This window comes from Lepidochelys olivacea (genome assembly GCF_965140295.1).
Source record: "Lepidochelys olivacea isolate rLepOli2 genome assembly, chromosome: 7".
NCBI lineage: Eukaryota > Metazoa > Chordata > Testudines > Cheloniidae > Lepidochelys > Lepidochelys olivacea.
Genome location: NC_140417.1, coordinates 83,647,487 through 83,671,935, shown reverse-complemented (window position 1 = coordinate 83,671,935; position 24,449 = coordinate 83,647,487). Strand labels below are relative to the sequence as shown.

The 24,449-nt window shown below is 44.3% G+C and overlaps 1 protein-coding gene across 1 annotated transcript in view; it reads left to right on the top strand.

The window, feature by feature from the left end:
* CDH23 (cadherin related 23) overlaps positions 1-24,449 on the top strand; it is a 510,961-nt gene that overhangs the window by 257,626 nt on the left and 228,886 nt on the right. Inside the window, exons 12-13 of the mRNA XM_084634348.1 lie at positions 13,255-13,404; positions 15,668-15,826. Of these exons, the coding sequence (XP_084490474.1) occupies positions 13,255-13,404; positions 15,668-15,826 (309 nt within the window). The remainder of the gene's footprint in view (positions 1-13,254; positions 13,405-15,667; positions 15,827-24,449) is intronic.

Genomic DNA, 24,449 nt, shown 5'->3' with positions numbered 1-24,449 from the left:
AGTATTCTGTTTAGGAAGGAACAATCAGTTGCACACATACAAAATGGGAAATGACTGCCTATGAAACAGTACTGAAGAAAGAGATCTGGGGGTCATAGTGACTAAAACCTCTCCAATGCATCATCTAGTTGGAGGCTGAAGGTGATGGCTAGTGGCGTTCTGTTATTTTCTTTGTTGGGCCTGTCCTGTAGTAGGTAACTTCTGGGTACTCTTCTGGCTCTGTCAATCTGTCTCTACGTAAAAGAATAAATGGACACAAATCAGACGTCAAGAATTATAACATTCAAAAACCAGTCAGAGAATACTTCAATCTCTTTGGTCACTCGATTACAGACCTAAAAGTGGCAATTCTTCAACAAAAAATACTTCAAAAACAGACTCCAACGAAAGACTGCTGAATTGGAATTAATTTGCAAAGTGGATACAATTAACTTAGGCTTGAATAAAGACTGGATGTGTCATTACACAAAGTAAAACTATTTCCCCATGTTTATTATCCCCCTCCCCCACTGTTCCTCACACGTTCTGTTCAACTGCTGGAAGTGGCCCACCTTGATTATCACTACAAAAAGTTCCCCGCTCTCCTGCTGGTAATAGCTCACCTTACCTGATCATTCTTGTTACAGTGTGTATGGTAACACCCATTGTTTCATGTTCTCTGTGTATATAAAATCTCCCCACTGTATTTTCCACTGCATGCAACCGATGAAGTGAGCTGTAGCTCACAAAAGATTATGCTCAAATAAATTTGTTAGTCTCTAAGGTGCCACAAGTACTCCTTTTCCTTTTGCAGATACAGACTAACACGGCTGCTACTCTGAAACCTGTCGGAGAGGAAAATCTGTTAGAGAATTGAGAATGACCTCAGACATGGATTCCGGGTACAGCCATGTGGTGTTAATTGAGTTGGCCTGTTTTCACTGCACAAAGCAAAGGCGGGAAGGAGATTGGCATCTGATGAGATTCCTGTAGGAGCATGGCTCAACCTCTGCCCATACGATTGCTTGTTCTTCTGGAGGAGTAATTAGCTAGGGGTTTCCATGTGTGTTAACACTCCTCTGTGCTATCTTAATTCAATTGGCCCTTTTTGCTTTTCCACTGATAGTGCAAGTTCAGCCATCAAATCATTTATGCAGCCTCCAGTGTGGTCTAGCAGTTAGAATAGAGGCCTAAGCATCAGGAGACCTGTATTTTGTTCTTGACTTTGCCACTTGCTCACTAAGGGCCAGATCCAAAGCACATTAAATTTAATTGCAGTCTTTTCACTGACTTCAGTTTTCTTTGGGTCAAGCCTATGTGAACTTGGGAAAATGAGTTAACCTGTCTGTGACTCAGTTTCTCCATCTGCAAAATGGGGAATGATCTATTTGAATATGTTTTCTAAAGCTGATTGAGAGCCTCTTCTGAAGGACAATGGAAGTCATTCCCACCAGCACTGTACTATGCACTTTACAGAAGAGTAATCATATATACATCAAATATACGCCTTCGGCTGGCTTCTCCTGTCACATACTGCTGTAGATCAGGATTGATTCACCGAAAGAGTAAAATCTGTATGAATGAGAGGGGATTCAGGCCTAATATTATTTATTATTACAGAAAGGTTTGTTTCAGTTCTGAGTCCAGGAATCATTCTGGGTGGATCAGATTCCAGTTAGTTTATAAAGTCATTCAGCCAGCCACTAGTCCCTGGTGAAGATGAGAAGGAAGAAGGCACCTTTTTAATACTGTATCGTTAGTATTAAAGAGTATCATTTTGTGTGACACTTTACAGAGATTAAAAAGGTAAAATCACTGCCTCAAAGAACTTTGTCTAAACTAGGCAAACCTAAAATGTGACAATAACAGAAAAAAGAGGGGGTTAGGGAGAGAGAGATGAGGGTTACAATACATGGAATAAAGAGAGGCTTGTAGCATGTAAAGTTCTGATATTTTAAAACTGAGGTAAGACAGAAGGGGGATGAGTACAGAGCAAAGGGGTGGGAGTCAATTTTGGAAAGAAAGATGAAGTTGGTTTTGAGGAAGGTGCCCCCAGGAATTCTCATTGGTTTTGCTGATACAGATGAACACGGCTACCCCTCTGAAAGAAGAAGAGTGAGGATGTTTGGCACATTGGAAGAGGGATGATGTTCCAGGTGTAGGGAGCAGTGTGAAAGAGTGGGCAGAGGAAACAGTAGGGCAGAGGGTGAGCAAAGAGATTGGCAGGGCTGAGCTGTGAGACAGTGTGGACAAAGGGCTCAAACTTTTATGTGGGGAGAAAGAGGGAGGCAAGTAAAAATGCTTGAGATGGGGAAGGGACCCAGGCAGACCAAGGGGGCAAAGGGGATTATTTTAGCTGCTGAATGCTGGCTAGGTTGAAGAAAGGAGTATGCACAATTAGGGAAGCTAGAGATGAGGGAGTCTCAGTGGTCTGGATGAGAGGAACTGAACTATGGCTTTGGCAGTGAGGATGTAAACAAGATTTGGCCAGAACCCAGTGTGAGGAGAGAAGGGAAAGAAGGAGAAAGGCATGTAATCTTTGAGGGTATAATAATTGTCAGGTATAACCCAATCTTTATATCTAGCCATTTCCCCCATGTATTTTGTACAACATTTATTTGAACTACACATTTTTCTTATTGTTTTTCTTATGAAGTGGTAACTCAGGGGACTTCTGAGGAGATTTTGCTGACTGAAGTAACTGAAATTCTTATTAAACAGATAGGGTGGGATTTTCAAAAATTGGCTTAACTTTGCTCCATCAAAGTGTTCCAGTTGCATTACCAACTCCCGTAATAATCTGTTTGACACTTGCAGCATCCCTCATGTAGCTGTAAACCCTTCTTCCCAGCAAATTTTGTTCTGTCCAGATTCTTAAACTGCCTTCATCACCCTTGTATCTGCAGAAGTACATTAAGTAAAACAGAGGATGTCCTAAACAGAAGGTGGAATCAGATATGAAGAGAAACAAACTTCTCTATTCTGGCTTTGATTTTATTTACTGATCATGGTTGACTGCAGAGAGAGGGGGAGAGAGAGAATGTATCTAGCACATGAACCACTGCAAGTATGTTGATTTGATATGTTTAAATATTCCTTATTAAAAAGATTGAAAAAAACCTATCGGAATCTAAAAATATACAATGCATAAAGTAGCCTCAGACACTGTTGTGTTATGTGTATGTGGATATGAATATATGCATGTAATGTATGAATCTTATATATACTATATGTATGCATATAGGCAGACACACACTATAAATATGATATACATAGTGCATAATTATAAAGGAAAATTGACAGCTCTCCAGTATTCCTTCCCAAAAGTGCCAGCTGCCAATTGGATTGAATTAGATTTCATAGGGTTTTTTGCAATACATGGAATTCACCAGCAAATTACCCTTAAAGAGGGAGAATCAATCATTTGGAGCAGAGATAAACTGAAGGCGAGTCAGTCTCAGATTGATCCCGTCTGTGCAAGCGTGTGTGGAATTCAGCAGATAACTGGGGGAAAGCAGGAAAGGAGGGAGGGAAGAAAGGCAAAGTGTGTGGAAAGAGGCACTTGAAGCAGGCAAAAGGCTACAGAAAAAGGTGTGTGGGAGTGTTGAGCAGCTGGAAGGATTAACAGGGACTCAGAGTGAGGGGAGCGGAAGTGAAAGGCTGAGTGAAGCCCAATGCACGCCGGATGTGGGGAATGTTCCCTTTTGGGAACTTTGGGCTCTGGGAATAAATGCAGATTCTTTTGGTCTCTGACAACAGCCAGATGACTACAGGCACCAGCCAGTGCAGACTGTTTTTCTTCCAAACCTCAGGCTGACCAGCCTTTGGAGAGAGAGTCTCCATTCCCTTCTCATTGGCCTCTGTGGTCAGGACAGTGACTGGGAGGGAGAAATGTGAAAATGCCTTTCTGGTGCTGAGGGGAAAGCAATGAACTTCATTTGTAATGTTTGTTGGAAAACTGGAAGAGAAGACGAGGGCAGTGGAGGGGAGGAGCTCTAAATAGGAGAGCGAGGGTGAGGAGAAATGAAGGAGAGTGTGGAAATACTTGACTGAATAGGATATGGTGGTAGAAGAACGGAGTGGGGGAGAGTGGAGGGAAAGTGGGAGACTACAGTATGACAGGGAATTGAAAAGGCACCAAAATGTGCTTTGGCAACCCACTCTGGCACTGTGATACAATGCTGGGTGCCACAGGAATGCCTATGGAAACTAAAAAAGCAAACCGTGAAGTGCTACGCTGGAGGATGGGCATCTTCTGTGAGGGAAGAGGGAATGTCCTGTCCTGTCAAAGGAAAGGGTTGTGATGATATTCCAGAGCCCCTTCTCTGCCTCCTGTGATGCTGACTGAGAAGGGGTTTTGCAAAGAGACACATGCAGGGCAAAAAGAGATGAAGGCAGCAGAGCAAGAGAAATGTAGGTGTATGCAAAAAGCCACATAAGCACAAGAGAGTGGTAGTGATGGCAAGAAGAGAGGAACCTAAATGATACAGTCCCCTGAAAAATTCACCACCTCTGGAACTGCATCACCACCAACCCTACCCTTTATCCCCCATCCTACCAAGTCAGAGACATTAGACAAATAGATTAACAGCTTTTCCCAGCTTGTGCCCCTCTCTCTCTCTGGCACACAGCTATACAGAGGTTAATAGACCATCTCCCTTCCTCATCGCCATCTCTCCCTCTCAATCCTGACTCTTAGTGCCTTCACCTATGCCCTGTCTGTAGTTCAGTGCGGATGCACTACCATCGTTGGTTGGGAAGGCTAGTTCAAGAAGACACTCAGGTCGGGTGTAGCTGTACTGCCATCTGCTACTGGATGAACACTGAGTGAATAGGCCAAATTGTTGCCAGCAGCCCTTCCTGTAAGCTATTCAGTCACATTTCCGGTGTTAACCCTTTGTGGTCTAAATATACCTTGAAGGAGTGCCAAAGGATTTGAATATTAGGAGGGGGAGGGATATTCTCACGCAGAGGGGCAGCTGTTTTCTTAAACATTTTGTTCAGAGGTCTAATCCTCTTTCTCCCTTACCAAAATATCCTTAGCAAACTCGTAAAGACAGCTAGACAATTTGTTTGCGAGCCTTGGCATCTCCTCTGCCTCTTGCTGGAGACTGCCCTCCTTGCAATTTTCTTGTGCCTATGATATGCACATCACCATCATAAGGCTGTGATAGGATGAGGAGTATGAACTGACCTTGGGCTCCGAAGACTTGGGGCTCCGACCCTGTGAGCTGAAGTGACAGCTTAGTTAGTGTAGAAAGAACTTGAGTTACACTGAATCAGTATGTGTGTGTACGTCTTTTGAAGGAAATGTAAACCTGAGTCCTGATTATGGTAATTAAAGATCCCATGCTGTTTTCCCCAAGAGCGGGGTGCTGCTCCTGTGTCCTGGCCATATTTTGGTGTGGTTGATTAGTCTGCCTCCCTAAATTTCCCAGTAATTTCAGTTGGATACAGGGTGGTTGTATTATTTTTTTTATTTACATTAAATTCTTGTGTAGCAATTGCTATGTGCTGTTAGTCTGCTGCATTTTACCCAGAAGTGGCTGCATTTTGCTAGCAAATAATCAGTTTGTAAATCATTTCCCAATCCTTTGGAGAAGTATAAGATATCATATAGGCTTTGTTCAACATGCACTGGGATACTGAAGCAGGGTATGGGTAACAATTGGAGCGCAAGGGTTATCTCCTACTCATGCTTTAAAGACCGAATTAAGTTAGCAAGCAAATTTTGAACACATTCAGTGTTCAAGGGCAATCTGTACAAAAACGGTCAGAGCAATATTCCCTTCTCAGATCAAAATGGAATGGTGGAACACGAGTGACTTTCTGTGCTGCCTTCTTGAGCACAGGCCCTGTTGTCAGGGGAAGTTCCATGCACTGAGAGAGTGGAATACTAGAGCCAGGATCTGTCTAGAGCAGAAATTTGTCCATGACTCATAGTTGTAACAGTTATATTAACTAGTCCCTTATTCTGCTACAGAGCACTTGTGTACACTTGTATACACACATGCACATGTCAATGTGTCACAGCCGGAGTGCCTGATCTGAATCCCTTCCTCTCTTTTTCTTAGGAACAACAGGGACTTTCTATAAGCTAATCACCTCTGCTTTGTTATTGAACAAAAGGAAAAAATAGCTAGTCAGTAGTTTTTGGAGAATAAAATGCTGCTTATGCAATGAAGTGCTCTAAAATGGTCATCTAATCCATTCTTTCTTTGCCTAAGATCCCTCTCACCTCCTCTTCCAAGGCAAGATGGCTTCTTATTTTTCAACTCTGTGTGTGGTCACTCTGGGTGTTTGATTGGGCTTTAATTAAATGAAGCAGAGAATGGAGTGATGAAGAGCAGAAATACTGTATAGTTTGATTTTTCTGTCACTCTGCACCATAGATTTGGAAGGTAGAAAGTTGTTAAGCAAGTAATGAGCACCATACAGATACATAAAAAGAAAAGGAGTACTTGTGGCACCTTAGAGACTAACAAATTTATTTGAGCATAAGCTTTCGTGAGCTACAGCTCACTTCATCAGATACATGTAGACACCCTCACTCCCCCCCAGCACATTCACATTTTAGACACTCAGGGCTTGTCTACACTGGCACTTTATAGTGCTGCAACTTTCTCATTCAGGGGTGTGAAAAACCACACCCCTGAGTGCTGCAAGTTTCAGCGCTGTAAAACACCTGTATAGACAGTGCACTAGTGCTGGGAGCCATTCTGGTAGCTACGGCCCTCATGGAGGTGGATTTTTAGAGCACTGGGAGAGCTCTCTCCCCTCGCTGTGCCACAAGCCATGTTAAAATGCTGCCATGGCAGTGTAGACAAGCCCTTAGAGGTGGCCACTGCATTCCTGGTCATTTGTGATCTAGGCCCAGAATTTTGAACCCAAGGCTCACGTTCAGAGACAGCATGTAGCTTAAACCTCCTTGTGTTCAATTAGACTTCTAGATTTACTTGTGCCCACGCTATACATGTCTAAGGGAGGCTGTGTTGGCATAATGTACACATTGAGGGGAGCACAAGAAAGAGTAAGCCCCCGGTATGCCAGCTAGACTCACCTCTGGATTTAGTGCAAGGCCTCCAGAGTGACAAGGCCCATTCATTGTTCCCTGGCCTAGTGGAGCCCTAAGTGGTTTGAGTTGTCTCCCTTCATGCCATACTGCAAGAGAGGCGGTCAAGTTGGACGCTCTTGCTGTAAGAGGGAGGGGGCTGCTGGTGGATGTTCTCTATGAAGGTGTATCTGACGCTGGAACTCATTTGCCCCACTGGTCCACCAGAGTCTTGTTCTTTTACTGTCTGCCTACATGGCAAAACTCATCTTCTCCCTCCCTCCCCCCCCCCCGCCAGGAATTTGAGGAGCGGACTTTCTGAGGGGTATTTTTCATTGGTTATTGGCATAGGATAGCTAGTTCACTCTTTTGATGGAATGAGTGGTTTATTATTGGATACAGATACGAGACTGATAACTGTAACTATTGCAAAGGTCCCTAGAGTACAAGGTGGCTACAATATAATGCTCAGATGAATCCTCACCAAAAGAATGAACTAATGCAGGATCCCCAACCTGTAGTTCTTAAGCTTGACAATCTTCCATTCCCTTCACAACAATTTTGAAGAGGGTGGTATGTGAATCAAGAAAGTTTGGTAGCCACTGTACTAATAAATATGCACCACTAAAGCTATGTACGTTTTACTTAAATAAATAGGAAGATCTTACTACAGCTGGATTTATGTAAAGGGGATGCTAATTGCTGCAACAGCTGCTGCAGCCCTTGGATGCCCATTGTGCTCCTTGACCCCAATGAATTTCAATCGGAGGTGGCGAGTTCAGGTACCAGGTTGTGACAGAAAAAGTCTATGCAAGAGGAAAGTCTATGAGGCAGTTGTTTGTAGCTGCTTCCCTGGCTTGTACCTATCCTATTGCCTTTTTTAATTTTTAACATTCTTTAGTGGGGGGAAGGGAGTACCGAGAATGACCTCTGTCTTCTATGAATGGTTGGTATCTTGAATTAGGTGGTCCAGGGACAGATGCCCTGCCTCCTTGTTTGTTCAGGGCATGTGAAAGTCATGGTCTTCCTAGAGCAGGACAAGAAAGCCCAAGAACCCTGTGCTCTGTATAGTGAGTGGAGTGCTTCACAGTTTAAACTAATTGTAATTCTTAATTTTGCATTAGAACCTACCACAGATACTAAAGTGGTTGAGTGCATTATTAAAATAAAAACTAATTGCATTTTCTAGATTTTTATTGTTAATAATAAGCTCATTTCTGAGCTCTGTTTCTTTCTGGAATTATTTGTTTCCTCCATAGAATGTACACAGGCTGGTTTATTATTATAGGGTTACACACAAGTGCTGGGCTATGCAAGCTGGTTCATTATTTTACAGTCGTTTATGAGCTGACCTCGACTTCTTTTTTTCTTTAAGCATTTACTTTGCAGGAGTGAAAAAAAAAATCTAAAGCATTGGTCTTTGAAAACAGATCAAGTACAAAGAAGGGAAAATGGCAGAAAGAGGTTGGGCCTCCAATGTAAACAGCATTCCTTTACAGCCAGAGGCATGGGCTAAACCCAAGTGTACGCAGGTCACAAGCAATTGATGCTTCTAATACCCATGTATCCTTTACTGATCTTATCAAGCATAAGTAAGTTTGTCTGCCAGAGCTGATTCATTTGTGAACCTGCCTTTATGAGAGAGAATCTTTACACAGTCCAAAGAGACCGTGTTTATTTCTGCTCGTCTCCCCACGTTTCGCAGGTCCTTTCTTTGCTTCATATGTAGGATGGGGTAGGGAAGGAGGAAGAGGTCTTTTTTTAAAAAAACAGAGAAAAATCTTTCTCCCAAATTTCCCTCTTTTCCTGTAGGGTAATGTGTATACTGGGAGGAGACAGCTGTGTGCCAGTCTAAGCCCTCCCCTTCTGGTGGGCAGCTGATAACAATTTGAATATTTTGGATTTACTATCAGCCATCTGCAGGGGGTTCAAAGGCTCCAGTAACTAGGAGCAAGGAAAGCAGCATGGGGGCAGAAACAAAAAATAAATAACAAAATAAATAAATAAATTGAAAATTATAGCAACTTTCCCAAAAGGCAAATGAATTCCAGTCCTCAAGACTTCATGTGGGGAGGCTCAGGCATTGGAGTGGTTGGTAATTAGGGATGGCAAATATCAACAGACTGATCTGCTTTCCCAGCTGGAGGGGAACTAATCCACCCAGCTCCTTTTCACACATGCTGGGATTCCTTTTGATGTTCAACTTTATCTCGCATCCCAACAAAATCACTCTTCTTCAGTTCCAAGAAAATCCACAGCATTTTACAGTGATGAAAGGCATCTTGGCACACAAGGATGCTGGTACAAGATACCAGAGAGAGGCTCCAGCTAGGTGTGGGGAGAGGGCTTTCTTTGACACTGTCCTGGCTGCCATGGCCTCCACATTAGAGGAAAAATTGGAGGATGCAGATCTGGATCCTCTTGATTTCTCCAAGTCTCCAGCTTGGGACACTGCAGACTCGGGTATGGCTTGTTTGTAGGTACTCAGTTGCTATGCTGCTAAGCACTATAGAATTGCCAATAAATAAATAAACTCTTTATGTAAGTGCTCAGGGCAAATGAGGAGTTACTGCGAAAACCATCTGAGAGCCCGATTCGGATACCCTAGCCCGTGCTGGATGGTACATATCTCCACATGCAGCTCTACTGAAGGTAAGGGAAGCACTTGTGGAATAAGGTGCCACTAAGTGTAAGACAGGATATCAAAATCTAGCTCTCTGCGTCATGCTGGGGTAGGCAAATCATGGCTGTTGCTCTGGGTTAGTAATCCCTTTCTGACCTGAAAAAAGGACCTTGGCTCAAATGTGTTAAGACTGAATGTGCTCTAATGCAGAGAATATAAACTGACATAACATATATATATCTTCTTAAACAGGTGCCCACTTTTACTGCTTCGTTACTAACCTTCCACCTGTCTCGACCACCTCCTCTAAAAAGCTGTCCTGAAAGGCAGGGTTCAGAACCAGTGTGTCTAGAATGTCCTAGCTGTGTTGGTCGGTGTATACTCAGCGTTCACTATGTGGGGATGAGTGTCTGCAGGAGCACCTCCAGACATTCACTTACCTACACTGGCACAATTTAGAAGTTGGTGGTGGTTGTTAATGTGTTTGTTTCACAGTAAGTATGGAAATTAATCCCTTGTCTGCCCCTGGCAGGCTGCACAGTCTATTCGTTGAGATGCTAGAATGTGACACATGGTATGCAAGGAGGCATATGTGATGTATGAGTTTGCTGGGCATGTGCCCTCTGTGCCAGGGATGCTGAAGAGGTTAAAGGCAAACAAGCAAAGGGTATTAAGCACTAAATTCCTATATTAAGATAGGATTGAAAATTGCATGGAGGGGCAGAAAAAAAGCCCCTTGGCATTTGTCAGGAAGCTATAGAAATAGGAAAAGTACTCTTATTTAAATGTAACCTGCAAAGGAATTGTTTGGTTTTTTTCAGTTTGTGCCATTTTTGCTGCTTTATGATGTATCTAGAAGGCTGAAAGAAAGGTATCAACATACCCATACATTCTTTGTAAGCTGCCTGCGCAAAGGTAACCGCAGAAGCCAAGCAAATCTTGTTTTACACTAGTCACTCTTGCTGCAAGAGTTAGTGTCTGCTTTGGTCTCCCTTCCTTGTCTTCATCTCCCTTCCTGCCTCCCCCTCAACTCTCCAGAGTAGGAAATATATAGCTCATCATATGGAGGCACATTGCAGATTCCTCCTTAGGACTCAATAGAATCAATAAGCCCATCGAATGAGACTAGTGATGCTTGTGTTTTACTGAGAACTGACAGCAGACACCATACATACCATAGCTGCCACACAAGTGGGCAGCTCCCGACGATCCAACTCCATGTGCTTTCAAAACATTTTCAAATTCCTAGGCCAACAGAAAAGGAGGGGTCGGTCACCCGTTGGGTTACACTGCAGCCTTTCTCATTCTGAAGTATCCGTTCCCCTCCAACGTAATTGCACAGTTGTCTTCACCTTATGTAGGGGCAGAGATGCTGAGTAGCTGCATTAGTAGAATTGACTCTGATACGAGGTCTGCAAGTCATCATTAAACCCTTTTATCTCTTTTCTGGATGCAGCTTCCAACTCAAGTGAGAAGACCTCGGAGCAAGGAATCTGTTAATAACTTTTCTTTGTTCTTGCTAAAAGCCTGGCCTCCATTTGGGTTATACATGAACTTTCCTACTTCTCCCCACTTCCTCCATATAATCCAGTTCTGCCAAACCCAGTTTTGGGGGCCTTTACCTCGTCGTCCTCATTCTAAGGAAGTCCAGTGGCATTCAGTTGTTCCAGCCAGTGAAAAAGGCTCTCTCATCCTCACATCTTCCAGCTTACCATCCTTCACTAATCTGTACTCCAGCACAATCACATCTCCTCTCCCTGAGAATGTATTCTAAAAAAATTCCAATGGGGCATCTCTAGTGTACGTGAAAGTAGGAGCACTCGAAAGTGCAGTACTACAATCTCTAACCAGAGCTTTGCTAAGAGCAGACTGCCTCATGTTTTCTTTATTGTTGTGTATATTCCCCATCAACTGTCATAGTTTTTGGTCTCATTTAGCTTGTTGGCTCCTTGGGGCAGAGAGCTTGTCTTCTTAATTTGTCCATGAAGCGCCATGCGTGGCATGCATACCTCTGGTACAATAGAAGTATTAGGAATACTCAGCTCTCTCCCCCCTTCTTCATGGGAATATCTTTTATTTTTTTGGTAGGGGGAGGGGAAAATAGAGTGGGGACTTTCTGGCATGTCACCTGCTTTCAGCAGTCACGCTCAGCCAGCTTTTGCTATTAGTGCCCCTTCGTGCATTTAATTGGTCCCTCCTTCTAACATCCCGAAGACCATTCGGGGGAAAATTGGAAATTCGGCTCTGGCAGTTTCTGAACTTTATTGTAATGTGCTCTGCTGGGTTGCACCGAGGGAAGGAGCTTGTTGCTTGGTTGGAAGGTCCTGAAGTGTCACTATCAGTATTTGGGAAAAGGCTCCTGCTTGCCTCCCAAGAAGGCTTGGGGAGAGGGGAGCCCTTGAGTCCCCAGTTTCAGCTGTGCCTGAGGAAAGTGAAGCTTTGTCTATAGAAATAACTGTTTAGAATCAATATTTGCGTTTCTGGAGGTTAAAGGATCCCCTCAGTGATGTAGCTGGTGGTGTTTTGAGGTGCAGCATGCAGGCTCTGCACTGGATATGTGTAGGCAGCAGTCTGGACATGTGACATCTATGATCTCTGCATGCGTGTAGTATGTTGGACATGCGGTGTCTGTGGGCCTGGCACACGAGTGGTATTCTAGATGTGTGCCATCTATGGGTTTATCCTGAGCACGGCATACTGTACATGCACTGTCTGTGGCTCGGCATACGTGTGGCACACTTTGTGTGCTGTCTATTTGCCATCAGGCTTGTATTTTCCCTGGCATCCTGCCACCATGGCAGTAAAGGGTAGGACTGGTAATGCAGATCCAGGCTGAAATGATGAAGGCTGGTCGGGTCATGCAGAGGCTGAGTCGTGGAGAACAGTAGTGTTCCTTGGAAGGGAGCACAAGTCTCCAACTACAGATAAAACATGTGGAGAAGCACATCTGCTATACTTACCATAACATGGTGTATGTAGGCAAAATATGTGTGGTGTGTACAGAATCATCCTGTATCTTTAAATATGGCAAGTTTCATTTCTTACATGTGTATATACTGTGCAATAAGGTCAGGATTATACCAACCACATACATTTTGCATCCTGCATATGTACAATGGGACTGATGAAATATTAATTATTATTATTATTTATTATTTTAATGTGTATTACCAAAGGGGCTAGTCATGGATCAGGACCCCATTGTGCTAATTGCTGTACAAATGCAAAACAAAAATACACAGGACAATAGAGAGGAAATGGTATGTTTCTTCCAGGTAGACATACCTGTCTCTGGCTGTGTGACTTCTTCCCATTAACTATGTGCCTGTCTTTCCATTCTCCTCTCTTGTGTCTGGCAGGCTCCTCCATGCCACTCTTCCTATTTGTCTGTCTGTCTCTTCTCTCTACCTGTCTCTTGATTTCATTTCCCTTCATCTTTTATTCATATGTGTTTAATCCATGCCAACACTGGATTATTTTTCAGCCTATCATGCATTTAGCCTGGGCTGTTTATCCCTGCATTGAATTGGTGACCTAGGTACATTTTGCATTTATCATTGTTAATGTTTCTCTCTTTGTTATTTTGAAATGTTGTTCTTAGGGACTCAACAGTGTTTTTGAGGTCTACCTGGTGGGAAACAACTCCAGTCACTTCATCATCTCTCCAACCTCGATCCAGGGAAAGGCAGACATCCGCATTCGAGTTGCAGTGCCGCTGGACTTTGAGACAATTCCTCGCTATGAATTTTCTGTAAGAACTCTCCCAAATATGAGGTGAATGGGCAGTGGGAAGAGAGGCTGGAGATGGGAGGACCCCAGGGCTACATTATGCAGTAAGATGATGCATTAGCCCAAAAATGGCATACTCACTCAGTGAGAAACCATCAGCCTAGAGTACAAAGCTCACTGGCAAGAGTGTAATTTGCAGTTGTGTCCAACTGCAGAATAGGCTTCTTCATCCAGCAAAGTTAAATACTGCATTTAAAGACCATTTAAGACATCTTATTTCTCCCTCTGAGCATCCTCCCATGACCAGTCACACACCCCATCACTCTTTTGTGTGTCTGTCACCCGCTCACACACACACTCTCTCTCTCTCTCTCTCACACACATACACACACTTGGACCTTTACCCCTTTTCATTGCATCCCTCCCTTTGGATAGCCCCTTCCTCTCACTTCTCCTACTGCCCCCCACTTTGGGGAATTCTCTCCCCTTGGGGACTGTCCATGCTCTCCTTTTTTTCTCTTCCACCCTTTGAGAGCTATCCCTTTTCCCTTCTCTTTTTCTTCCCCCATCTCTGTTTTCTCTTCCCCCTTGGCGATTCCCACCCTCCATTGTGGGGATTCTTTCTACGGGTCTTGTTCTCTGGAAGAGGAGGGGAAGTGGAGAAGGAGCTGCTTCCCTGAACCTGGTCCTGTGAGGTTAACAGCAGAGTGGGGAAGGGAGCTCTTCTGAGCACAGGGCATGGATCACTGGGGGCTCTACAAAGGGCTGCTGTGGGGTGAGGAGGAGGAAGGGGGGGATGAGGGCCTCCATTGCGTGTCCCCAAGCAAGCATTTCCCACCTCTCACTCTGTCTCCAGGGCCTTCCTGCCTTCTTTGAGCAGCATTATCCAGCGGCTGCCAACTCTGTATCTTGTAGAGGAATCTGTGGGCCAGACAAACAGGTCCTGAGAATGAGATCCTGCCTACAGGCTGTATATTTGACATCCCTGCCTTGCCTGTCACCTCTGGCGAGCCAAGTCTGACACCTGACTTAAGTGATATGATTTTGATTGTGTCAGTCTTTCTGGCTGGTAGTGGACATTGGTTGATCTCACAAACCTACCATACTGTTTGGCAGCATAGAGATGGAGTGGCCGGGCTGTGGAGGCAGCCCAGGATTAGACCGTCAGACCTGCCAAAACTCAGGGATGGAGTGCCCTAGTAGAGTTGCGTATGCAAGCTTTTATAATACCTGCCCAATCTGCTCCTGCCTCTAGTCAGAGTTGTCGGATTCAAAAGCATTAAAATTTACCCGGCCACCCCCCAAAAAGGGAAGAAGAAAAATATATTTGCTCTGAGTCTTCCCTCTCTTTTCAAAATTTAGAGCCTTAGCTACTAGAGCTTAAACAAAACATGTGTTTCCCCCCACCACCACCCTCGCACTGTGGGACCATAAAAGCTTTATAGAGCATAAAACTTTGTTTTAAATGCACCTATCAGCCAGCAAAACTCTTTCCAGCAGCCTGCTTGAGCTGCGTCCCACTGTCTGGTTCAGTTATAAATTCTGGCAGGAAAAGCAGCTTCCTGATCATGTCAGCAGCTCCTGTTGCTATTAGTCCTAGCAGAGGGGCTTTTATACACCAGTAAAGAAGCATAAATAAAAACCTGCCTTCACTGAGCAGTGCAAAGTGTAAACCAGAAACTCCAATGCTCCAATCCCATTCAGCTCACTGGTTAGATGGTGAAATAGTGGCAGCTCCTAATGCCATGACCCTGGGGCTTGAAGCTTAGATATATCACGCTCAGGGTGTCTTTAAAGGGAGAGGATGAGGAGGAGACAGTAGCGGTGCTATCATGCTCATAGAACAGATGTTTGCCACAACTTGTGTGCATACCACTACTGTATTCTGTGGTACATGACTGGTTATTCTAAACTCCTTACCATTGGTCTCACCTGCAGTGGAGCTTGGTGTATTCTCAGGATTGCAAGACTGAGGGTTGGGTTGTGCACTCTAATTGTTAGTTAAAGTGCACAAAAGAACGTGGGGAGCGTATTTGACTGACTAGTATAACAAAGATCTTCCAGTCTGGTAAACGGGCATGGTTGCCTGGAATGGTTGGGAGCAATTTGCCTTGAACCCCCTCCAGCATCATGTTCAGCGTTGAGTTAGCTGCGTGGCCTACCACCAGAGACATGCTGCTGTAGTAACAGAGCATCAGAGGAGATCACTGATGCTTTTTTTGCTTTTAAAAAAAAGACACAAATGAAGCCGCCGACTGTGTTGCTTGCCTCCTGTCTCTGCTCAGCTGTTCGCAAACGAGAGCGTGCCAGACCACGTTGGCTTTGCTCGTGTGAAGATTAACCTCATCAATGAGAATGACAACCGCCCCATTTTCAGCCAAGTCCTGTACAACGTCAGCCTGTTTGAGAACGTCACAGTGGGAACCACAGTCTTGAGGGTCCATGTAAGTAGAAACAACCTTGAATTTTCTGAATTTACAATATGCATTTTATTACACCTTGGCCTCAAAGCTGTGATACGTTGACTCCACCGAATGCATCGCCAATGAAAATGAAAGCTCTGTGCATTGTACCATCAGAACAAATGGGTCATGGACTAGTCACATCCTGGGTGCAGGATGCTTTTTATCTAACTATTCCTGAGGATTGATTATCCCCATGTGGGTGCCACATTCACAACAAGGCAGTTTAGGCCTGGCTGTCACAAAGGAGCCACAGGGCAGGCGCAAGGGCCCCTAGGGAACAGCCCTGTCAGCTCTGCGGAAGCCCCAGGCACAAGAGTTGTTTGGGGGCATGCTATTGGTAGAGCAAGGGTGGGGATAGGTGGGCTAGATGAGGGGTGGGCATATCAAAGCCTGGAGGGGGAGCAGGGAGGGCTGAGATAGACCTGAAATTATATGGCCCTACAAAGCCCTGTAGGGGCCTTTGTGGCAGAACCAGCTATTCTAGCCTGTGCTAAATCAGGAGAGGTGCAAGATGCCTTCCGTCATCCCTACCCGGACACCTGCGTCGTTGTAGAGATGAGTCTGGCTCCTGCTCCCCAGTGTGTGGTGCGATACCTAGACAAAACAGGTGGAGCTAGAGACTGAGAGAAAAGGTATGTGTATGCCCCTCCTGTTGGGTTTCAGAATTAGCTAACAAATATCATTGCCAGAGCAAGGCATGTTCCGAATGACCTCTTGGCTGGTGCACAAAGGATATGTCTACGTTTTGAGCCAGGGGTGAGATTCCCAGCTTGAGGAGACTTTTTGGGCTAGCTCCCACCAATGTAGTGTGCTAAACAAGAGTGTAGCCACAGCAGTGTGGGGAGTGGGTGGGGCTAGCCAACCCACATATATGCCTAGGATGTGCGGTGGGCACGTCCTTGGGCTGGCTAGCCCTTCCCACTCCTTGCACTGTCGCAGCTCCCTTCTATTTTTAGGGCACTAGATTGATGTGAGCTAGTGCGAGTAGGTCTCCTCAAGCTGGAAATCAGACTCCCAGCCAAAAGGACAGATGTACCCAAGCAGAAAAGTAACTGAAAGACAGGAAACTGGGTTCTATGCTTCATTTCACCAAATGGGCAATGAGAAAATTAGAAAAGCAAGAAAATGCATTTTCTAGCTTCTAAGAAGGAATTATTGATGGCACAGAGTAAATCGGCAAACCAGAAACCAAACCCCATCTTAAAAATTATTTGAAACAGATGTTAATTGCCATTTAGGAAGAATAACTTCACTGGAAACTCAAAGTATTTCTGGTTGGTGAGTGCTCCTGTGCTGCTTTAGTTAAATATATGTGAATTCATTCTCTCACATGTGTTGAGTTCTCCCTCATTCCACAATACATGTTCTCTCCCATCAGCCCCTGAACAGATATACTCCCCCAACACACACACGCACAGAGATAGGAGAATGAAAGCTTCAACAAAATGATTTGGGGTGTGTAAGTGTGTTTACTCTACAAACAGATGGTGTGAAACTGTACAGAGCCCCTGAGCAGTTCCCATCTGACAGTTATTAATATTTCAAACAGATGTTTAGCTAGTCAGGCCATCAGACACTAAACAATGAGATTGTTACAGCATCTTTTTTCCAACTTCCAGCTATGCCAGCATTTTGGAGCAAACACAAAATGCCAGGAGTTGAATCTTCTATGATAAATCATAGAATGTATGCAATTAACGTTGAAATCCAGATTGTCCTCCCAGCTGATCCCCAAACTTCTAACAACCCTCATAAAATACTACTACTTCTTGTATATGAGATGCAGCGCTCTGTATGTGTCAGAAATACTGTTCGCCTAACATGATTGTTCCACCAACTGTCCCACGCTCCACAAACAAAATGAAACACGCAAGGAGGGCTGCCTTTGGTAATGATAAACTAAGTTTTTTCAAAGAGTTTCCTGGGTACCGGAAGTGGGTGATTATTAAGGACAAATTTTTAAAACTAGCCATCTAAATTTAGTGCACATTCTTTACATCTCCCCCAAAAGTGCAGAAAGTGGATTAAATGTGCAAAAGGCCACTTATGTCTATTATTCCCCATTCTGTGTGGAAAAATGCTCTTTTGCATAAATGAGACACTATTCTATGCGGTAAAATACCTTGTTCACCTCAGCAGGCTCAGTCCTTTTTAGCCCTGGAGACTCAGATTTGGGGCAAGGCAAATCCTTATAGGTGGCACAGGGTCCTGCTACTCCTCTCCTCAGTCAGTCCCTTGTGCTTGTTTGCCTTCCCTTATGGTGAGGGAGTGCAGCCTCCCTACTGGGAAGGTTTGGTGTCTTGCTGCAAACAGCCTACTGGCAGCTTCCCTGCCCCCCCCCCCCACATCCTTCCAGGCCGGGGTGAGGGGAGGGGGGGTGTTAAAAAGGTCTCAAGTAGTTGGAGTCAGCTGAACCTAATTGGTTCTCTAGCAACCCCTTTTCCAGCTGAACCTTATTGCCCTGTGGTTATCTCTCCTCAGTGGATAGGGAGGGTCCTTTTAACCTTGGAACTAATTACTAACCCCACCTTTGTAGCTGTTTGTCCTGGGTTTACCACATCTGTATTTGCAGTGGATGTGTGCACAGATTTTGTGGGTGCATTTTAGACAGCTGCTTTGAAGATGTAATTTCTCTAAACTTAAACTCCCCTGTACTTGGAAAACTAGAGGGAAAACTCTTATAAAAATGTTCTGGAGAGTAGAAAAAACTGGTCTCCAGGGGATTAGCCCTATAGCAGAGATAGTCAGATGCTGGGACTGAGTTTCCAAAGGGATTACCTTCCATCCCAGATACAGCAGCACTGAGCAGTGGTTTCTGGAGGATTAATCTTCAATCATAGATGGTCTTGCACAGAGGGTAATAGTCCCATTGGCATTATCCCACTGTCACAGACAGTCCAGCACCAGGACAGTGGTTTCAGAGGGCTTGGCCATTTGTCACAGAGGCCTTGTCTACACTAGCATTTTCCCCTCACATTCTCCACCTTTGCACTACCACTACTACAGCTGGTAGCAAGAGCGGGAACACTGGTGTAGATCAGCCACCGGAATTTAAACCACCGAGCCATCTAACCCTGCTCAGTGGAGATTTGGTTCAGGGTGTCAAGGGAGCAGAAAGGGATGATTTCAAAATTAGCCTTCATCCCATCAGAGAGCAGAACATTCATACATTTCAGAGGAATAACAGACGTCTAGACGGATACAAACCTAATACAGAACGCAAGCCACATGTTAAAGAATCAATGTGAACAAGAATTCTTTGTCTCTCCTCCTATCCTCCCAAATTCTGAGGTGATCACCTGATTCAAATAGCTCTGTGTGTCCTCTATGTATGGGCTTCTAAGAGCGAACATAGTAACAGTTCCTCTGTTCACTGCGGCATCCATTGTGTTTGGTGAGTGCATATTCCCTGCCTTGAATAATGGAGGGCAGTCTCCAGGACCCCAGCGTACGTGTGTCAGCCTTTTTCTGGAGACGGCAGAACGGCAGCTGGCACTGCAGTGCCTAAAGCTTGTTCCAGGCAGAGACATGGATGGCTCAAAAATAGGGGAGGTCTGGGGAACAGGAAATCTCTGATCTTCTGCATGATATAATAGTGATTAAAAGCCACTTTTCTCTACTTCCTGAGGAGGGGAAGTGTTTACTCCCAACTGCCCTGAAATTCTGGGCTTTCAGCCCACTTTCCCAAGTCCCCAGCCTGACACACCTCCCATCACTGTTATTTAGCTGTTTGGGAGTAGGGGAGGGAAAAGAGGAGTCCCTAGTGAGCCAGTAAGAAAATTGAGCCTTCCAATCAAAATGTGCACATGCACAAGTTCCCTACCGCAATTCCCCCTTTCCCTGTAACTCCTCCCTAGGCTTGAACATCTGAAAATAGAAAAGAAAGAGACTTCACTTGTGATGACAGATGGCCATTCGGTGCTGCAGCGTTTGACCTCTTACTGTCCCTGACAGCGGGGTAACACTGTCTGTTACCCTTATAAATCACCAGTAGGTGCAAGCAGCAGAGTCAGAGCCTCCTTTTATTCCCGCTCCCTGCTTTCCTCCATCCCTTCCCTGCACAGAGTATGTGCAGGTTCAAATACACGTCTCCACATAAGGCTCTTGGTGAAAGTCTAGCTGCTTCTGCAGAGCCCCCAATCACCTCCCCAGTCACCATGTACTGTTGTGCGGTCTTCTAATATTTTGTTCACGTGTGCTGCACTCTTTCTATTTCACGTTCTCAGACTTCCCTTCCTTCTCCCATCCATCTGTTTAATTCTGTCCATATGATACACGTAGCATATAAATTCAGGGAATGATTTGCCTGCATGTGAACAGCTGGAAAATACAGGCTTCCTGGAAGCACAGTGTGCACACGAACCTGAAACATGCTGGAAGGCATGTCCCTCGGGGCATGAAAAAGATTTCCTTTCAAGAGACCCATTCATTTATGGAGCTATATTTAAGCATGGAGAGAGATTGGGCCAAATTCAGCCCTGATGGAGCATGTTGCAACCCACTTAAGTCAAGGGAGTTGTTTCCTCTTACAGTAGAGCTGAATTCAGCCCATCTTATGAATAGTGCCTGGCTTGAAGGGCAATAATAATAATTATATATAGTGATTTTCATCCAAAGGTTTAAAAGTGCTTTTAAAAAGTTGGAGAAGAAGTATGGTCCAAGGAGAAGGCACTGGACTGGGAACCAGGGATTCTATTCCACACTCTGCCACTGGCTTGCTGTGCAACCTTGGCCAAGCCATTCCATCTCTGTGCCAGTTTCCCCTGTTGCCCTTTGTCTTGTCTGTTTAGACTGTAAACCTATTGGGTGAGGGATTATCTTTCACTATGTATTTGTACAGTTCCCACTATGAAGGGCCCTGATTTTAGTTGAGGGTTTAGATGCTATTTTAATAGAACACCAAAGTATTGTTTATATTTGTAACTGTGCTTCAGTGGGGATCACAACTGAGAATGCCAAATTCAGGATAAACTGCTGAGAAAGAGGGCAGATACATCCCAAGACTGGTGGCTAATCCCCTCTGGGGTATACCAAACCAGCAACAAAAGTAAACTTCTGTTTCACCACACTGGCTAACAAGAAGACATAAAGGCAGTTTTCTCAGGCATTGCAGTTCTTATATCACCACCACCAAAAACACTGATGAGTGGTTCTTTACAACCACTCTCATGAAATAATATGTTCTTCTGATACCAAAGGGCCAGCCACACACCCAGGTCAATATATAACTTAGATCTTACCCAAAAATCTCACTGATGCTAATCCTTTAGTATCTAAAAGTTTATTCATAAAAAGAAAGGAAGGTGAGAGTTAAAATTGGTTAAAGGAATTAATTACACACAGTAATGGCAAAGTTCTTGGTTCAGGCTTGTAGCAGTGATGGAATAAACTGCTGGCTTAAGTAAAGTCTCTGGAGTACATCCACAGCTTGGATGGGTCCTTCAGTCCTTTGTTCAGAGCTTCAGTTTGTAGCAAAGTTCCTCCAGAGGTAAGAAGCAGGATTGAATACCAAATGGAGGCGTTTCCAGGGCCTTTTATAGCATTTGCCATGTGGAGAGCATCCCCTTGTTCTTACTATGGAAAATTACAGCAAGAAGATGGAGTTTGGCATCACATGGGAAGTCACATGTTCATGCCCAATTTCACTCAGTCATTGCAGGAAGCCATTACTTATATTCCAGACAGCACAGGACAGCCCACTCAGTGTAGATGGGCATCTCCCATCGTCCATTATGAGTTGTGCCCTTTTGATGGGCCACTCAATTTGAATAGTTCCTCCAAGATGTGCTGGCTAACTACCTCATGGATGTTACCCCAGGAGCAAACATTTGAAATCCAGGTATGGAGCCAATATTCATAACTTCAAATACAAAAATGTTATGTGCATATACATAGCATAATCATAACCAGCAAATCATAATCTTTTCATAGACACCTCACTTGACAACCTTTGTACAAGATTTGTTGCAAATATATAACAGTGGTTGCAACAAAGATCAACATGGTTATATTTTAATCAGATAACGTCACAATATTCATTATACAAATGGGGAAACTGAGGCACAAAAAAGTGAAGTGTGTTGGCTAAGGCTACAAAGTGGCAGAGCGAGGAAGAGAGCCCAGTGAATTATCAGGGAATTATCCCCTGGACCATGCTGCCTCTTACAAACTTGGGAGACTGAGCCTCAGCCATTTACAATAATAATGTATTTTTGAACTAGACCTACTTTGAGCATGTAATTTTTCATCTGCACATTTGTTCTTGCATCTTCTTGGCCATTCAATACATGTGTAAATTTATTGCAAGTAACAGATTGCACTTGCAAAAATGGAGGCTTTGCTTGAAAGAGAAACTCAAAATCTCCTTAGCCCTTTTGCATTAAAATATTTAACAAGGGGCACAATTTGCTGTGATGAGCTATGTTGTAAAAGATGAGATTGGAAGCCAAAGTGTTCTGCTCTCCCCACTGAGGGCTGCAATTATTCCTGTCCATCCTTCTCACTAACTTAAAAGTTTGGAAACCAGTTTTCTTCAGAGGTTCTGAGCACCCAGAGCTCTTATTGACTTCAACTAAACTGCTCAGCCCTTCTGAAAATAAGACTCTCAGGGTTTCAGAGGTTAGTGTGACAACAGAGACTGCCCTGGCATGGTTACTCAGGATACCTGCATGATGAACGTGTTCATGTGTATGAGAGAGAGAAAGCAAAATCCATTTCCCACTCCATCGTTTTTCCATTTTAAACTCTATATATTCTTTTTAAAAATCTATTTTTAAAGGTCTCCATGCTTGAAAAGAAAATTAATTTCCTTTGTTACAGTAAATTTAGCTTTTTTGTTTGTTTGTTTTGGTAACTCCCCTGCCAGGCTCTGCTCAAACAGCCCTACCTCTGAGGAGAAGTTTACAGGTGAAAATGTCAACAGTGCAGAAATAGCAATGTGCCCTGTCTCATTTGCACATGATTTCTGGGTGTATATCTTCCCTCCTTACCACCTTCATAGCACCTGAAATACTTTACAAACACCAGCCATAAAACAAAGTGGGAGATTGGACAAACAATTCCTAGCACTTGGTCCCGGGTGTGAAAGGACCCCTACTGATTTTAGGGAACTGTATGTGTTCTCCGCACCTCGTGCTTCTTGAGGGCATGAAGTTATACCAGACCAGCTTGCTCAAGAAGTGTGAAATTCCTGCTCTGACCTTTTCTGTTATGTTATTAAAAGGTTTCACGGCTAGTTGTTTCAGAAAAAAAACACTTCAATATCTGCTGGTAGCTGGGGCAGAACCTACCAATCCCTCCAGCCTAGGGCTACACAGCCGACTCTGCTCACACCCTTTGCTTTGCTCCTTCATCGCTGGATGTAGCATTGCATTTCAGTCTAACTCGTTGTCCCCATGGACCACCTTTCACAAAGGGGCACAGTTTAGGGGCAGACAGACAAAGAAGTCTGTATGCTGGGTAGAGAGACTTCCTGGAACATGCAGTGGGAGAAACCATCCCGGTGGGATGAATGGAAGCATGCACTTTAAAATAGGTTTCAGAGTAGCAAAATAGTGGCTGAGAGTGACCCTGGTGACTCTGCTGTGTATGAGTGAGAGCACCAGGTTACAGGCACTAGACAGCACCAGCTTGGGAACAGTTTTGCTCTATATAGGGGGTTCTGCAGAAGCAGTGAAGAAAGCTCTCTAGTTGTAGTCCTCCTCTGAGGTAAGGACAAGGGGAAACAGACTGAGCTACTGGTTTCTGCTTGCTCTATGTCATGTGAGAACCAGCTGTATAGGCTGTGTGAATATCATAAGATAGACTTGTACAATAACCAGAAGTTGCATGTGGGTCTATGTCCCTCAGGCTGCAAACAGGGTATTATCTATAGTCCCGGGACCAAATCATTGAAATATCCCCAGAACAACTACAAGACCCATAGCCAGCAATACAGAAGAGGGCATGTGTGAGTACTGTACTGCTATTGTGACCACCCTCAAAGCAATTCCCAGTCTTCTGTTGGCTACCGCTGTGCGTGTGTATAGCAAGAAGCAGGGCAGGGGAGTCTCTTCCAAGCCCTGCCTTTCCCAGCTATGAATCTGTGAATGGATAGACTAGAGGGGGTGGGAGGAGATGAATTGATAGGCTAGAAAAAATTCCCAAGACATGAGCAGCTGTAACATCAAAGAGAGGCACATAGATAGACCTTAGACCAGACAGGAGGATAAATCCACTGAAGAGAGGAACAGCTCAACAGACAGAGGAAAGAGGGGTAGGTAAAACTGAATGTCCAAAACTCCATCAAATATCAGTCCAAGCCCTACAGAAAACAAGTTATAGCACAAATGGCAAATTTCCCCCATCATATACTGTATGTAGTAGAGGGCACCCAGTGTATGGAAGAAGGGAGAGAATCAGAATCAGCAGATGATGGAGCACAGCAGCCCTTAGAGGAGAAGAATGACAAGTCTTGGTGGTGTGGAATGTAAGATCCCAGAGCCCTTGATGGGCTCCCTATGGGAAGAGAAGTGACATGTGAACATGGGTATTAGATGAGAATTGAGCTCTTGCCCCTTAATGCTCCTCCCTCTGCCTTTTGTAGAAGCTACCTCCAGAAGGT